The following is a 16,700-nucleotide window of genomic DNA, read 5'->3' as shown; positions in this document are numbered from 1 at the left end:
TGGGCTCGAACGGGATTTGGGAGTCATCGTTCAAAGGAGGTACTAAATTAGAGTTACATTGACCTCCAGAGAATTTTAAAAGGGCGCTCGTGGTACTGGCTACATCACAGAAAGATTCCACGTTCACGCGTACTGCAGTTTTATTGCAGTTACATGCCTCAAGAGGCGAAATTTACGAGCAAGAGTTCTGCCTCGTAAATGGCTGAAGCAGCAGGCTCGATCCCCGTGATAACTGTTCCTTTATACATCGCTACCCGACACGGTGCTGGAAATCCACATTGCCGAAAAAATACGAACCAGAGTTAGGGTACTCGAAACCTGGCGTGCTCTGGCAGCGCTATTTCCGTCGAGCTCCTTTCGAAGGTTTCAAAAACTTACGCTCCTTTGGAACAGCGAAACTGTCACGCCTTCGTTTTAAGAAACGGCGGAGAGTTAGGTCGAGCCAATAAATGTAGAAGAAACGAAAAATAAGAGGTTTTCTCGCCCAGACGTGGGGTTATTTTAAAAAACGATCATATCCGAGACCCGTATCACTTTATCGTTGTTTATAGATTATATTTCAGACTCGCGAAACGAATATCCTATCAAAAACTCGCCTTGTCGCTCTGTACGCGAGAAGCATGCGATCCGAGGGGAAAATGCGCGAGAGGAATCGCCACAAAGCATCGGATGAAGCTTTTAACGAAGCGTCATACGTTTTTAGAGCGAACAAGACTACAGCAAGTACATACAACGTAAATCCTTTTACTTGCAGTACCTTCGTCAAGGTTGGACCTTAACTATTCCACCTCAAGCGTACCAAGTACACCCGCGTCTTAGACCCTTCTCAAATAATACAATAATAACATTGCTAATGAACACTACACTCTCCTGTAACAAACACACCTCACGATTCCATTAAGCTGTTTGCCAAGAGCTATTTTATTCGGCAACAGGGGTACAAGCACGTGCCCCAATCCTGCCCTGCCAACGAATTCCCGAAACTTCGTTAAAAGTCTGCGACGCTTTAACCCCTACGCGCACGGACGAACTTGTTCCCTTGTCGCGCGCAAATGTAACTTTTATTCGCCGATCGAGCACGTATCTCGCGCGAAATTGCCACGCTTCGCTCCACAGGGAGCCTTCATCCCCGCCTCCGCCCCAACAGACTCATACAAAATAGTGCGTCGAACACGAGGAGATAGTGCTCCGCAAGCATTTGCATACTCATATCCTAGATAGATGATCCTGTTTGATCGAGTCGTGTCGATAACGAACACCGACCTCTATATTGCTAATAACACGGGGGGGTTGATGGCGAGGTAACACGACTGGGGAATTAAGGATAGGTTCCATGGTTCGTTAAAAGTGAGTCGCCTTATTTGTCAGGAGAGTTTCGTCGTGTTTCGGCTCTTACGTCAGAGTTCACCTTGGAAACGACAAGCTCCGAATACGCTGCACCTACACCCCTGTCCTACGCGCCCTCCTCTCTGCCCCGCTGACATTTTTCTTCGTTAATTAAAGGGAATAATGAAAGCAAACGACGATTCCCCTTTGACTGGCTGGGTAATCGGCTCGGACACTTAGACGGCGATTAAAATTCGATGTCGATGGAGTGACTCCGGCGACTACTGTGCCCTGGCTGAGGAATCGATATTCGATTAATCAATGAGCGCGCAGAGACTTTTGCACGGCTGTATTTTTCGTTCGGGTTTGCGGAGGGTGTAAAATTAAAAGTGTTCCTTTATCCTCGTACTTTCCGTGCACTTTGCTCGACAGTTCCCGGGGAATCCATGCGGCGATAAAAACGAGACGAACACGCTCCCGAGGCCGCGCCGTTCGTCGACTCCTCTTCAAGGACTCCGCTTCTTTGAGCAGACGTTTCTCTCGCGATCGTTTATTTTGAAACACTTCTCACCCGCGAAGCTGCTGCGAGCAGGGCGCTTCTTCTTCTCCCCCTTTTTTTTTCTTTGGATAGCAGCTGCAGCGTCTCCGCATAACTCGAAATCTTATTAAATTTCAGTTCTCCCGCTCCGTTGAAAAGCGACGCTCCGCGGAACCTTGGCATTATTTAAAATTCTCCTTCTACGCGGCTGTCCAGCGTCGCTTTTCCCGCGATTCGAGTGAACGCTGCCCGTCCAGTGGATCACAGACGTCGGTGCGTCCTTCTGGTGTATGAAAAGCATTTCGAAACGTTTCACGGACCGGCGTGTCGAAAGTGGAAATTCGGTTAACGAAAGCTGAGAGCGGCACGTACCTACGTAGCTGCGCGATACAAATTTCGTCGAAATCCCGACGAACTGTTTCACACGTTCCGTCGTGAATTTTGTGCACAAACTTCTGCACAGAATGGAGGCGTGTCTGATGAAATGTTTAGCGAACCGAAGTCTCCAATGAAAGTTCCTTGGGCAGTTATCTGAACTTTGCATTCACTTTGAAGAGCCATGCGATCTAAAGACTCTCAGGGGTCTCCAGTCTGCAAGGCTCATAGGCTCCAGTCTCCATCTGGAAAGCTCCGATCTCATGAATTTACAACGTTTCAATCGTCATCAAAGAATTGAAAGGGAGCTTCAAATTTTCCGTCTGCTAATTAGAGTCTGCAGCCCCATCTCCGGTTAAATAAATCGGAAATGCTGAAGCTCTAAAGTCAAGCGCTCGTTTCTTCGTCTTTAGAATAACAAAAGACACCGGAAAACTGCCTGTGGCCGGGAATCCACCGGGAAGTTAAGCTATGCTATGGGATGTTATACTATGCCATGCTACGTTTTAAAAAAATTAACTCGAATACATTTTTATGGAACCGTTTCCACCGAAAGCTAAGCTAAAACATAGCATCGCATAGCATAGCTGAGCTTAGCCTCTCGGTGGATCCCCGGCTTATCGATGCCCGCTGTCTCCAGGTGTCTTTCGTTTCTTCGCGCAGCGAGGCTACATCAAAGCGTCGGTGTCAAGCTTTTATGTGTGCCACAAAAAGGGCGTGGCAGTCTCTCTTTCCCGCAGCAAGAAGATCAGCTAACGTAACGGGGAATTCATTCAGGGGGAAAAAGGCTGGCTTATAACGCGGCCATGTCACTGACATGCAAATGAAGTTTTTCTTAAAGCCGGCTCGCAATTTCCAGCGGGCGTACGTTGATGAGGAAATAGCCAGGGATTCCTCGGGAGAACTTTTAATGAGATGCAATTGATTCCGGACTTAAATTTTCGATACGAAAGCTTGGCCGCTACGCACCAGGGTTTTTCTGTGACAGAAAATCTGCAACGTAAACACATACTTGTTATTGAAAATTTAAAAGCTAATTGTGTACATCGGAAACCCGATTCCACGTTCGGCTGGACGTAAACATTTCAAGTTTATTACGTTTAGTCTACCTATATGATATATGCTTCAGTATATTACTGAATTACTGCGACGAGTTTGTGTGAACCGTGGAAATTACTGAGGGTAGTATTAATCACATTCGCAGCCTCTGGTTTCCTGCCACCGCGTGGACAGAATTATGCTTTCTGGGATGAATTGTTTTAAGAAGCACATGCATGGAATATCGCTCCACAAATGCAGTCGCGGAAGGAGGAACGTATTTGCAGGAAATAGAGGGCTGCCGTACGTTCTGCGGTTACTGAAATTCTTCGATAGCGGGAAATCAATGAATACTACACGAAGGGCAGGGGGCGTACAAACTTGATTGCACGTGCTCCCTCGTTTAAGGTTCTGCGAACGAAAAAGGGGAGGACATACATCCGCGCGTGAATTCGTTACCGCAAATATAAGCAAATACACTTTGCATTTGATCAGAAAACCACCCCCAAGCGCTGCAGCAGTCGCGAGTCTACGGCCGAGATTGCGCCCACGGCCGATCGTTAGATTATTCGTTGAAACAGTGAACTAATTAAGAAATACCCAGTTGCAAGGAAGAACACGGTCGCCAGCCTGTAATTTAGACGTCGGCTTGCGATATCCTATTCCGGCGCTGCACGTAACGAGGTAAAACGCTGCGGGCCCGCAACACTTACAAACATCTTTCGCGTAATTAAATGGGAGGCTGTAATTGCGATCGGCGGTTAACGACGTTCCCGCGTAGACGCTCCTGTCATTACGTTCACTTTTCCTCTGCCTAATGGCACCCTGGCCCCAAACTTCGACCTAGCTTTATTACACCACCCTGGCAGATAAAGTCCACGATGACGCATTAATTCGTCCTTACTTTACCACCGACCATCCCAGTCGTTCGTGCTGTACTTGATCAGCGAAGCGTCTGCGGACGCCGCGGACTAGCAATGTCGAACCTCCATTTCAATGAAGCCAATTTCTGAAATTGGAGCTTCAAGGGTCGTCAGAGTTCAGAAATTTCTTTTCCTCTTTCTTCGGTTCCAGTCGTCCACCCCCGCCACGAGCGCGCAGATGTGACGCATCGACGACACGCTGAATTATTCCCGACAAGGTATCGCCTACTCGATTCCTTTGCGTACACTTTCCAGCGGGCAATAAAGCTATCAGATCGAGACAGCCCTCCCTCGTCTCGGCGACGGTCGTTCAGGATCGAAGAGTAATTGAACTTGACTCCACGTCCCATGTATCGAGGCTGTCCTTGAATCTTGAGGCAAGTTCGTGCCACAAGTGTGCAATAAATCAGCGCGGCTTGATAGGGTGTGCACAGGCCGTGAATTAACCCGCGCTGGCTTCGCTTTTCCGTTGCATTTTGCAGCAGCCGAGGGGGATCTTTGTGATTCAAATGCGCGCGGCCCGGCGCCGAGCGATGTCGCTGAATAAAAATTCGATATCCGTTTTGGTGAGTGCCGATGCTTCGGGGTGTTTGAAAAAAACTTAATCGAGGAGAGATGGTTACGTTCAGGACGTACGTGTTCGGATTTGATAAATTTCCGTTTGTTCCGAATAGGGGAGACCGGAAAGTGACGTGGAAAAAGTTTGAAGTCGAATAAAATTTTACCCTTTCGATAAAAATGTGTGGAAATAGATATATAATATAATATGAACGTTACTATTGATAAATGACGAATAGCAATACTTAAAATAAACTCAGAGTATATTAAAATTCAACTTGAAAAGAAAATTACAAAACGACCACTTCACCCCATATATGGGGTAAAGTGAGCTACTATCTGGGGTAAAGTGAGCTGAAATAAAATACGAGTTTTAAGTAAGGATATAAGTAATTATGACGTGTGTAGCAAGTCAGTTTCTGTTTTTTTTTAAAACCGTGGTTGTCAAAAACTGTGGCAGATTTTTCATTTTTTTGAGCTTAGATTCTGTTCCATCACGCCGTGTGGTTTCCCAGCTAGCTGACAGGTTAAGTTATTGCGCACATCACTCGCGCATCTTTTTTTGCAGCTCAGTTTACCCCGGTCACTTTGCCCCGAATGTGTACTCGGTGGAAAATTAATTATTTTATAATGTTAGGATTAATGTTTTCCCAAACGTGTGTACATGTATGTGTATAAGCTTGTTATAAACACGCAGAAAAAAATTGGAGTTAAAACAACACATTTAAGACTCATTTATCGAAAAAGCTAAATTGACAAGAAACCCAATTGGAAGTCTCTAAAACTTCATTTTTAATTTTTTAAATGAATTTTCATTTTCCGATATCTGAATGTGCATAATTATCATTGTGGTATTACGCACATTTACTACGCCACCAAAATTTGTAAATATATTCTACCGTTGAACAATAAATTAAGAAAGCTCATTTTACCCCGAGTTTCCCTTTGTCCCGGTCTCCCCTACCGAGTTCGTTCGAATCCTATCTACTCCCATTCATGTCGCAAACAAGCAAATAACGAACGGTTGTGTCACCGTGCAATCTATCAAATTCGGCATCAGCTAGATATCCATCCAGCTGTTTGTGCAGAACGATGGAACAATTGTTCATTCATGCCGGGGTGCTTCTTGTGTAAATGAACCGCAGCGGTGTCCCTGTTTAATCGTTAACATTAAGTGACGCCGCATTAAATGATTCCCCGATGCTTGACCTGTTTTTACAACTTTCCAGACGCAAGCAACGACCTTAAGAAAGAACCGTTACCTCAGTTTAATGCCTTTCAGCGGGGGGGGGGGGGGAAAGAAAAGCCTCCCCCGAGGGTTCTTCGGTGCTTCGACGCTCCCTTTAGTTTGTCGTTCTTCACCTGCAGTGCCCGAGTTTACGATTTCTTCCAACAGCCGAGGAGGACATTACCACGGTACATTGCTTTCACCACGATCACGACAAACTTTCGTGTCTATTGCCACCTGTCCTTCGGGCTGCACGTTAGATCCTCGAATGGTCGCTCTCCGAATCGGTCGGCTTTCGGAATGGTGGGTATAACGGCAGAGTAGACTCAAGGTTGGCGAAGAGCTCGCCCTTCGACGTCGCTGACGTACAATTCGAGACATTTCAGGTAGATATAGGGTTTCGTGATTCTCGCCTAATGGGGGATGATCATCAGCTTACGCCTTTTAAAACGCTTTCTTCGAGGCCTCTGCGTTAACCCTTCGAGCATCAGAATAATGGACCAGCGACGCGGAAGTAGGGTTCAGATCCATTTACCTCTGCGAGAAAAGGGACCGAGAACACAAAGAGAATCTGTTCTTGGGAAGATGTACCTACACCGGGTCGCAGTGAAAATATAACAGAAAATATCGTACAAGCATTCAGCAAGGCTGGCAACACAGTGACTTTACCACTGGCCATTTGAAACTTTAAACAAACTGAAGATTCGTGATTCTATTTAATTGATGAACTGGAATGGATTGCTTGGACTCCCACCGCCTACGAGAAAGAAACTCACGAACTGAACTCCCAAAGTAGGCAACTATAAACAGCAGGGAGGAAGCTGACTTGAAATACGAATTCCGAATATTTCCAAAGAGTTTTCGAACACTGGTCAGCGTCAAAGCCGCTGACAACCAGCTCGTTGAGCCAGAATTGGAGAACTGGAGGATGCAGCCAGTCCTACGAGCTAAGTTTTATCGAACCGGTCCGCGCTGCTAGCCGCTCGAACGAAACGGAAATCCGCGATAATCCCACCGGAGAGCCATTCACAGGGCCGCGGATCTCCGCGGTGGCCAGCGGAGCGAAAAGAACACCGAATTCGTGGAGGAGGGTGGTTTCCGCAAAGTCAAGGACGACGCTCGAAAGTTTCCCGTCCGTGGAACGACATCCTCGGTCACGGTGATCGATACAGAGACCGGGGTCTACATAGCAAAGGGTGGTGTACGAGTGGCGATCTCTCGGCCGTGGTTTCGGGCAGCTGCCAACTCGGCGAACTCCGCTTCAACAGCGATCAAACAACAATAAATCTGACGTCCACCGTGCCCCTGGCATAGCGACGCCTCCAGAGAAACGTCCGCAACACCTGTTAAGCGGGATACGCCAAAATTCTTTGGTAAGAAGTAAGAAGGCCTCGCGCGAAAATTGGTTTCATTGGGTTTTGAGCTGATAATGGTTGGTAACGATGGATCAATGAGACGTTGCGTGTGCTGGTAACGAGTCACTGAATTAGAAGACTTGTCGATTATCAAGCCGGATAGTAATAGAATCGGAGTTTTGAAACTTGACACGGGTTTACAGAATTGTACTATTGGATGCAAGAAGGGTCTCAGTGCCAAAAGTTAGAATTGGGAAAAGTATCTGCAAACATTACGAAGTTAGATATTTTTTATACATAGTGAAGTTGTAAAACTGTTTCTAATATTTAAAAATTGGATACATCTTCTTTGCAAGTAGTTGTATTATTGCAATTGGAATTATGTAGTAAATTAATCAGTGAAATTAATTTTAATTATAGCCTCCTCGGGCCCTTCTAAAAAAGTTGTTTTTTAAGATTTTTTTATTACTTTTTTCATATTTGCATTTGAAAAGAATATAGAATAGAAAAAAATATAGTCATAAAAATAGTCATAGATTGTGTCATGTTCAGGTTGACGTATGTTTGAGTTAAATATGAGTTAGGGGCAGTTGGTTTACATGGATTCACAAAATTTACCATAGCTCTGTCAATTTCAAAGATGCGGCAGTGAAATTTAGCGACCTTACGTAGAAAAGAATGAGGAATCTAATTATGCGTTCTATGCAAAAAGAGCTTGAGTGTCCTGAGACCGTTCTTGCATCCAACACTACAATAATTGCGGAACTCAAGGTTGGCGCAGCGACTATTTCGAAATTCTGCAGATCGATACCGGCCCTCTTCGTCGACACGTTTCGCATCGAAGAAAAAGTGTGAGCGCTAAAGGGTGCCGTCTTACTGGGCCTTGGAATGTGTGCGTACGCATTAAAATAAAATTCGTCCACACAGAATACCTAGAGGTGTCACCTCGGTACAACTTTTTTTTACGAAGCACAGTAGTTTCATTAGCGTCCGTCTGTTTACTAGGACGCTTCGATCAATTCGGACCCACGGTGACAGCTTTTTTGACTCCTGTTCAGAATGTGTGACTTTTTCGTCCTCGTTCTTCTGGCGGCCGCTAGATTGGCGCTCGAGGAGAAAAAGCTGACTGTTTGCGCAAAATACGACTAAAAGCTCTACTAGGGTAAAGGACCCAATTACTGACACCAAACCAATTACTGTCACCTTAAGCTATTTTACTTAAAATAACGAACAAATAAACGTTGTAAAGTCATACAAAAAAAAGAATTATGTAATTCAACCTATAATCTATGCTATAGATTATGTACTATTCTTTATATACTCGTTATTTTAAGTAAAATAGCTTAAGGTGACAGTAATTGGGTCCTTCACCCTACTACAATCACATAAATGCATGCATACATGTATTTCTTATCACGGCGCCTCTCGCAACGACCAGATGAACCACACAGAAATCGTCACACAAAATCGCTGGGGTAAAGGTGCTGCCTCGGAACACCTGTCTATTACACCGTGATTCGGACCATAACAAAAATAAAACGGCACCTTAATCTTAATATATAAAGCAGAAAGCTTCTATACGTCCGTGTGTTTGTCTGTCGCCTAAAAACTTTCGAACGATAAACTCTGGGATCACGAAGAGTGCCTCAGCTCGTTATATCTGACTAATCCAGATGAACGCGATCATTTTCACCAAAAAATAAAAATAAAAAATTTATATATTCATAAAATCAGAATCTATATTTCAGGCGAAGCCAAGTAGTAAAGCTAGTCGTAACACAATCACGAAACGCATGCCGAAAAGCGGACGTTCATTTTTTCGTCGCCGACCGAGACTCCGCTGTTTCAGCAAGAAACTCCCCACGGGAAGGAAAGAGGACCTCTATTATCGAATAATGTCGCCACCGGAAAGGAAGACGAGAGGCTGGACCGGGAAGGAAGGAATAATAAACGCGCGCTACCTCCATCGACAACATCGTAAACGGCCAGTCCTTCCGCGTCGAGTGCAGGCCCATAGTCCTATCAATGTACCGGAATTGGTCTACAGATTGTTGAACGGTGACGAACATAACCAAGTCGGCCCGATTTACGGGACGGGACTGAAGCCGGCGTCGATTAGAACGTTTCTCCTTCGAATCGGTTGCACGACACCTACCACTCTTGGGGGAATGTAAAGCGACGATTAGCTTCGCTACGGAGGCGCTTGCTTTCGATGGAAATGTAGCACCGGCATTAACGATAGTCGCCAACGCATTGATTCACCCCCTAACGCCAAAAGTTCCTCGCCCGCGTCGCTTGGGGGGCGGAAATTGTCATCGCGAAAGAATTTCAATCTACGAAGTGGTTAAAGTCACTTTCACGACTAAAATGCTTTATACGCTCGTTGGAGACGGGGAGGAAAATTAAATTGCTTTATTAGAGCGCCACATAATGCACAGGGGAAGTCATTTGGAGTAAAAACGTCCTATTCGACCTTGCCGCGGGTCAATTCGGTGAAGTGAAATTGATTTCCAGGCTTCCTCGGGGTCCTCCTTGTTCGTCGCGCATCATACAGTTTCTCTAATTACAGGTTTCCAGGAATCACCGTCTGCTATGGAAACTTCACGTTCACCGTGTGCTAACTTTTCGCACTTCGAGACACCTTAATTACTAGGAAACATAGATCCAGTTCAAACAACTTCATTTTAAATTACAGATATGTCTGGAGTGAAAAAATATTTTAGATAATTCCTTTTAATCTGAGATCCCCGCGCGTGCCGTCTGAGAAACTAATAACGTCCACGTTTTAAGTAACACTACTGCTTTCGATTACGTTCGATGACAAGAGACGTTCCTTCAGGTGGCAGAGGGTCCAGAGGCACGGCTGAATTCCGAGAGAAGATGCGGAAATACCAGAATCACCGCGAACCCTCATACGACACCGCGTCCCTTCGTGAAACCTCGGTGTCCATCGACGGGTCGGGGTGCACACAATCCGTGACAACGTCCATGGAGAACATGTCGAGGGTGCTGGAGGCCACAAATAGCTCGGGCTCCGAGAACAGTAGCGTATCGAATGTCTCCGTGGAACCGATCACGCTCGCCAACTCGATCGATAACACCAGAGCGCTCTTAAAAAAGAAATCCCTCGTGCAGATCATCAACAATTACATCAAGGCTGGTATCGAGGAAGGTACGGCGCACTTATCGTTCAGCGGGTCCACTTTCTCTAAGGGATTCGACGCGAAAATAGTCAGCCACGCAGCAATAGACGAGTTCCTTCTTCCCACTCGAGGAATCCCGATACAGATTCCCTCAGCCGTACTCCTTCAGGCTTTTGAATGTCATCTCTGGCTTGCTGAAACTGCGTCGCGATATTTTCTTACCCATGATCGAAAGCCTGGAATTTTATTAAACATATTTGGATCGACTTCCCCCATTTTCACGTTTCAAAGGAATATTTCCTTAGGGGTATTTCGATTGTGGTAACGATAGGTATAGTTCTTGAAGACAGTATTAATTTCAGGAACTTGAAACGACGAACCTGTGGACGAGGTTTCGTTGCATTCAATTCCGTCATTCTGTTGCAGGCAAACGTCAAGCCAAAAAGTACATACGCAAGGCACTCTCGTTCGGCGTGAAGTCCGGTTACTTAATCCCCGCGGACCCGCAAGGTCAACTGATCCGTGTGTCCCCGACGTTGGCGGAAACGAGCAGGAGCAACGCGGAGTCGCGCAAGAAACGTCGAAGGGCTCGAAAGGGCGAGGATGAAGACCCGTTCGACGGCCGCAAAGAACGCCGTCGAGGAACACCTCCGCTGGCCACGAAGAGGAAGCCTCGTCGCGAAGTGACGCCTGAACCGGTGGTTCCACGGAAACGAAGGAAGACTTCTGCATCGAGGAAACCTCGCGCGGACTCGAATGCGACAGAAAGGATCGATAGGAAGAAGAGTGCTGTGCACCGAGGTCGTAAAGCAGGGACCAAGAAGGCAAATACTGCGACGACGAAGGAAAAGTTAGTGGATAATTTAACCCTGAGACCCTTCACTTATATTTCATCGATTATTTTATGCGAAAAACTTCGCGGCGTCGTAGTTATTGCATGTGTAACGTAACGTGTCCTTCGATTTTCGCGCGTAGAAGGGAGTGATGTAGGATAGATTTGCTAAGTAACTAGGTTTAATGGAACGTGATTTGTTAGTTTCCTTTTAATTGCGCATTTCCAGAGGCAAAGTGATGCATTGCAAGGTTTCGGCTCTGCCGAAGAAGAGCGAAGAACAGGTAGGCAGACGGAAGAGAGAAGAAGTGAGAGGAAGATCACCGCGAAATAGACGTGGAAAGGAAGCGGTCCAAAGGAAAGAGAATCTCAAGGATCGAACGACGAAATCTCCGTTCGTGCGGAAAGTTGGGAAGGATAACGGCGGGATGAACCCTCGAGATTCGAGCGACGAAGACAGCGCGCAGTCCAACAAGAATGAAGTCAATCAAGGGGCCGAGGTAGAGCGACGAAAATCGACGTCTCGTGGTCGAGAGGTCTTACCTGGAGAGGACAACGAATGGCCAAGAAATTCTGCTAGAGAAGTGCAAGAAAACTTGGAGCCCCCCAGCATCGAGGAAATGAACGATAACAACGTAGTTCCGAACAGCATTTAATAACTGCATCCTTTTGTATCTCATGCTTTTACTGTATTTCGTAAAAATGTACACCCTGTGTATTTCGAGAGTATTTAGAATTATAGGTGAAATTATTTGAATCACCGTGAAATAAAGATCCCTATAGTAAGCTTTATAACACTCTTATGATCGTTAGATCGAAATGCAAGTCGATATGGACGATGTTCTAGTAGTACGAGTCAATGATAACGACTTCGGAGTACTAGTAACCGACCTCGTGAATTTTTAGCAGTCACATCACTCCGTAATTGGCGTCATTGACATGGTTTTGCGACACGGAAGCCGTTTCTATTGAGTTTCGTGTTTGGGAAAGTTCGAAGGACGAGGAAGGGCTCTATTGTAACAACGGTGCCACTTTTAGATAGAATAGAGCAGAAATGGTTCTGGGGGATAATGTAAATTGGGGGATGAAAAGCATCTTTCTGTTGTAGGAAGATGTAATAATCATTCTTACTTAATTGAATTTAATATGGTGCAGCCGGAAAGTAGTTGGTGCCTTTCCTTCTGAGCGAAGTTGTGCGAGTGTGAGGATATTCGATACCACGGTGTTGTATTACACCGTGTTCGATACTACATGGTTACGTTTGATTCAGGCTTAGAGCATATAAACATGGAGGAAGCATGCAACGGGCGAAAATGTAAACAGCGGAGTAGAAAGAGAAAGATATACTCTAAGCATTGATGTAAGGGGATGTAAAAGGTGTGCTCTTGCGCACCTTTTTTAAATTAACCAATAACGTGCTCTTCCCAAGATCCTTCATATTCGATTGTGTAGGAGTCGGAAAAAGAGAGCCACGGGGCGTCGGGAATCGAACCCGAGCCGTCCGCGTGCTGATCAGTCGCGTTTGCCACCACGGCTACGCCGACCCTCCGCGGTCTCTGTCTTCCGAACTCCTCATAAAGGGACACACAGTAGCTCGCATTAATATTCGGACACTTTTTAAAATCGCATAACTTTTTTAGAATTGGTCCAAACAACTTGAGTTTTTTTGAGAAGCTAGAAGGATTAGTTTGCTAACTGACGCGTTTCGTCGTTTTGAAGAAAATGTATTTGGTTGGAATAGCGAAAAGAAAATTCCCGAAATCAGCGAAAAAAGTTTAAAAATCGACCTTTACTATTCTTTTCGCTATTCCGACCAAATACATTTTTTTTTCAAAACGACGAAACGCGTCAGTTAGCAAACTAATCCTTCTAGCTTCTCAAAAAAACTCAAGTTGTTAGGACCAATTCTAAGAAAGTTATGCGATTTTAAAAAGTGTCCGAATATTAATGCGAGTCACTGTATGGGCCTCATCGCACATCATAGGCCGTTGCCTAAATGCCGGTTGCCTACAATTGTCAACCAATAGGACAGAATGAATTTGTGAACATTTCGATATGCGTCCGTACACTTGCATATGCATTCATATACATACATATTTTAATACGGCGGAAATTGGGAATGCGCACTAAAAGACGAAAATGAGCCGCTCAGAGAGCACACCTTATAGAGTCATGACTCTATGGATTCAGGCCAGCTCGGTCCGCGGAAAATTCCGCCAACTTCGGGCGATAAAATAGAAAGGAAGATGGCGAAAGCAACGCCTACTTGGCAAGAAATGAAAAGAGAAACGAAGAGACGTTCTCGGGAAAACGAGGAGTCGTTGTTTTAGGAGAAACAAAAAAAAAGGAAGAAGACAACGGCAGATTGGCATCGCGGGTCGTGTCTCTCTTCCTTTTATCAATGTCCTGGAAAATCGTAGACAAAATTTCGCGTCGCGATCGATTAGAGAACCAACAAGCATTTGGAACAACCGACGAGCCCCTCTGAAACTCTGGTCGTTCGCGGAGAGAGCGCCGAGGATCCCGGAGATACCTATTCCGGATCGAACTGTAAGCACAAAATGGCCCCTGTAAAGAAACGTCCTCCCGCGCGAAGCCATCGCAAGTCGAGTGAGTGATCCGTCTCGAAAATGAGTTGAGAGACATGAATTTTTGATTCCGCCTTGACGAATTCCCATCGCGTCTCCGTCGCGACATTCGTATGCAATCTCGCGCGCGTGTCCTCGAGCATCGCTGTTTTCTCTGACAGAATAATAAACGAAACAATATATATTATAATTAAAGAAAGAAACGAAAAGGAATAATCGTAAGGTGTCCACTCATCTAAAGCTAATTAAAGAGTGACCCCAAAATGAAGCCTTCTTTAGCCCCTTTTGGTCCCACGATTTTGGAACTGAATTTTGTGCCAAATGGTAGCTTATGATGAGACATCAATCCTGAGAAATTTTCAAGTTGAGGTGACAATTAGTTTCTGAGATATGAGAGGTGAAAGAAGCAAAATTCATTAATGCGTCAGCCGATACGCTTTGATGTATAGACTTTTATGTCACTCCGATAATTTAAACAATTATTTCCAGGGGTTTTGCTGACTGCTAATAACGAATTTGAACTTAGATTTTCAAAATTCACGAGAAAAAAAAATCAAATGGCCAATTCAACATTGTGGACGATATATTAAAAACGCACCCACTACACAGACATTTATATTTCTTGATTTTTTTCGTGAATTTTGATAATCTAAGTTAAAATTCGTTATTAGCAGTCAGCAAAACCCTTGGAAATAATTGTTTAAATTATCGGAGTGACATAAAAGTCTATACATCGAAGCGTATGTGGTGACGCGTTAATGAATTTTCAATTCTTTCACCTCTCATATCTCAGAAACTAATTGTCCCTTCAATTGATGTCTCATCATAAGCTATCATTTGGCACAAAATTCCGTTCCAAAATCGTGGGACCCAAAGAGGGGCTATTTCTGGGGTCACTCTTTCGGAAAATGACGCGATTGAAAGACCTTTTTTAATTCTCCCCTGAAACGAAACGACGGCCAGTATAGTTGGAATTAGGGTGGAAGTTTCCCGGATGTAACACTCCCGCCAAGGACTCGTCGTTAAAACGCTATTGACCGACTTCTCGATTGTTAACAAACTCTACGGAACCATCCGTTTGTAGTCTGGATATCTTTCTTTTTCTGTCTATATTTAGCCTGCGACACCCACGCCCCAGCACTGCACGTTTTACCATACCAGCTTTACTGGTTTCTTCGAACCCCGATGTCGAGCTTGCTTCAATATTTGCAACGGACGCCTCGAGGCGAGGAATCCCGTTCACTCCTCCTCCCATGACTTTTCATAAGCGCGAATTTCTTAAAGACAGCTCGGCCGTTTCAGCCACCGCAGGGTAGAAGTTTTATTTCTCAGTCAGATTTATTTTCTTATTTGAGCCATGCCGAGCGACACATTAAAGCTCTACACGTAAAGTGATCGAGGAACTCGTCACTATACGCGGGAAAAGAAGTTCGACGTTAGGAAGGACCTTCCGTTCGGTTGATGCGAAGTCGCGTTTCAGAGCCCCGCCGTCGTAAGCCAAACATCCCCGAGCTGCTGTACAAGTTCCTCAGCCTGGGGAACAGAGAGGGTAGAGGGAGCGCGCGGCATGCCTGCGACACGAAGTGCTCCTTTTGCAAGCGACAGAAACGCCGCGGCGAAGTTTTGAATTCCCTGGATTCCCGGAGCACCTACGGCAGAAGCATGGTCAACACACGGAAGGACTCGGGCAGAAATTCCAAGATCCGCCGCGCCACGCGGCGACAGACATTTAAAAACCAGGCTCCGTCAGCCTGCGTGCGCAAGTGTAGCGAAAGTGAAGGTTAGATACGTGGGTCACTTCTGCGAAGAATATAAATTCTAATTCTTACTTGCGCTTACATTTTGTGGAGTATTCAGCAGCTCGGCTGGCCGCAATCGAGCTTAGAGTAACGTTTATTGCAACAGCTTTCGCTTACCTCGCAGGGCTTAAGAAAATGAAGAAATACATCCAGAAAGCCCTGGACTTTGGCGTGGAGTCCGGTTACCTGATCCCAAAGGACGCTGCGTACAAAGTTCTCCGCGTATCGTCGGATCTTATGAGCGACGACAATTATGCCGGCAAAGCACGAAGCCCGGATAGAGCGGTGTCCCCAGACCGGGACAGAAGTCCCCAGCGAACACCGATTAGATTCGAAGATTACGAAGTGCAGGATGCCAGCAGACGAAGACGGAGGCGGAGCCGCAGGAGGCGAAGGACATCGAGGAGTGGGTCAGGGAAGCGAAGAACGAGGTCTCGCAGGCGAAGCAGGTGATTAAAATAAGCGATGTATTTGTGGGCGCAAGATCCTGAAATCTTGAGGGTGTCAGATTTTGCTACATCAGAGTTCCGAGATTAAGAAGAAGAGCTTGTCCTTCGGTTTCATCCTCGAGATATGTTATGCAAATAGGAAATGGCTATCGAAGCAAGTAATGCTTTCCAATATACGATTGCAGCTCTGCAAATGCGGATGAGATAGTGGAGAACGAGATCGATTACGAGTTCAGCGAAAAGCAGGATGACAAGGGGGACAATCCCGAGACTGCAGACGGAGGCGAAGGTAATGAACGATTGAATGAATCGGACGGTGAGAAAACGACGGCGAAGAGGGGCGAAGACGGGTCGGATGTGTCCGTGGACGAGGACGAAAGCGATGAAGAGGAGGGGAAGAAGAGAGACGAGACAACCAAATCATAGTGGCGGACATATCAAATTGATTGTGTTGTTCCTGAAGGATTTCAAACGCGTCGGAATAATTCTGTCTTCTTAGGAAAGTGATCGGAAATATTGTCGCACTAGCTAATTATAAATTGTCCCGT

The 16,700-nt window shown here is 45.6% G+C and overlaps 2 protein-coding genes across 2 annotated transcripts; both read left to right on the top strand.

Annotated features, from left to right (window-relative positions):
• Positions 1-9,236: 9,236 nt before the first annotated feature.
• On the top strand, positions 9,237-11,972 carry LOC143367986 (uncharacterized). Its single transcript, XM_076810278.1, has 4 exons — positions 9,237-9,511; positions 10,167-10,513; positions 10,911-11,334; positions 11,546-11,972. The coding sequence occupies exons 1-4, from the start codon at positions 9,237-9,239 to the stop codon at positions 11,970-11,972; spliced, it is 1,473 nt and encodes a 490-aa protein (XP_076666393.1).
• A 1,905-nt stretch (positions 11,973-13,877) lies between these two features.
• On the top strand, positions 13,878-16,578 carry LOC143368136 (uncharacterized). The gene is given in 4 exon segments (XM_076810516.1): positions 13,878-13,926; positions 15,385-15,684; positions 15,828-16,152; positions 16,308-16,578. Coding segments are annotated over 4 exon segments (945 nt in total).
• Positions 16,579-16,700: the final 122 nt, after the last annotated feature.

Source organism: Andrena cerasifolii, chromosome 4 (genome assembly GCF_050908995.1).
Source record: "Andrena cerasifolii isolate SP2316 chromosome 4, iyAndCera1_principal, whole genome shotgun sequence".
Lineage (NCBI taxonomy): Eukaryota > Metazoa > Arthropoda > Insecta > Hymenoptera > Andrenidae > Andrena > Andrena cerasifolii.
This window is presented reverse-complemented; position numbering and strand designations above follow the sequence as displayed.

Excerpts from the sequence above, each read along its gene's own strand:
- LOC143367986 (XM_076810278.1), top strand. The coding sequence starts at position 9,237 with ATGTCGCCACCGGAAAGGAAGACGAGAGGCTGGACCGGGAAGGAAGGA. Across the intron at positions 9,512-10,166 it reads CCTACCACTCTTGGGGGAAT|AGACGTTCCTTCAGGTGGCA; the intron begins GTAAAGCGACGA and ends TTCGATGACAAG. Across the intron at positions 11,335-11,545 it reads ACTGCGACGACGAAGGAAAA|AGGCAAAGTGATGCATTGCA; the intron begins GTTAGTGGATAA and ends GCGCATTTCCAG.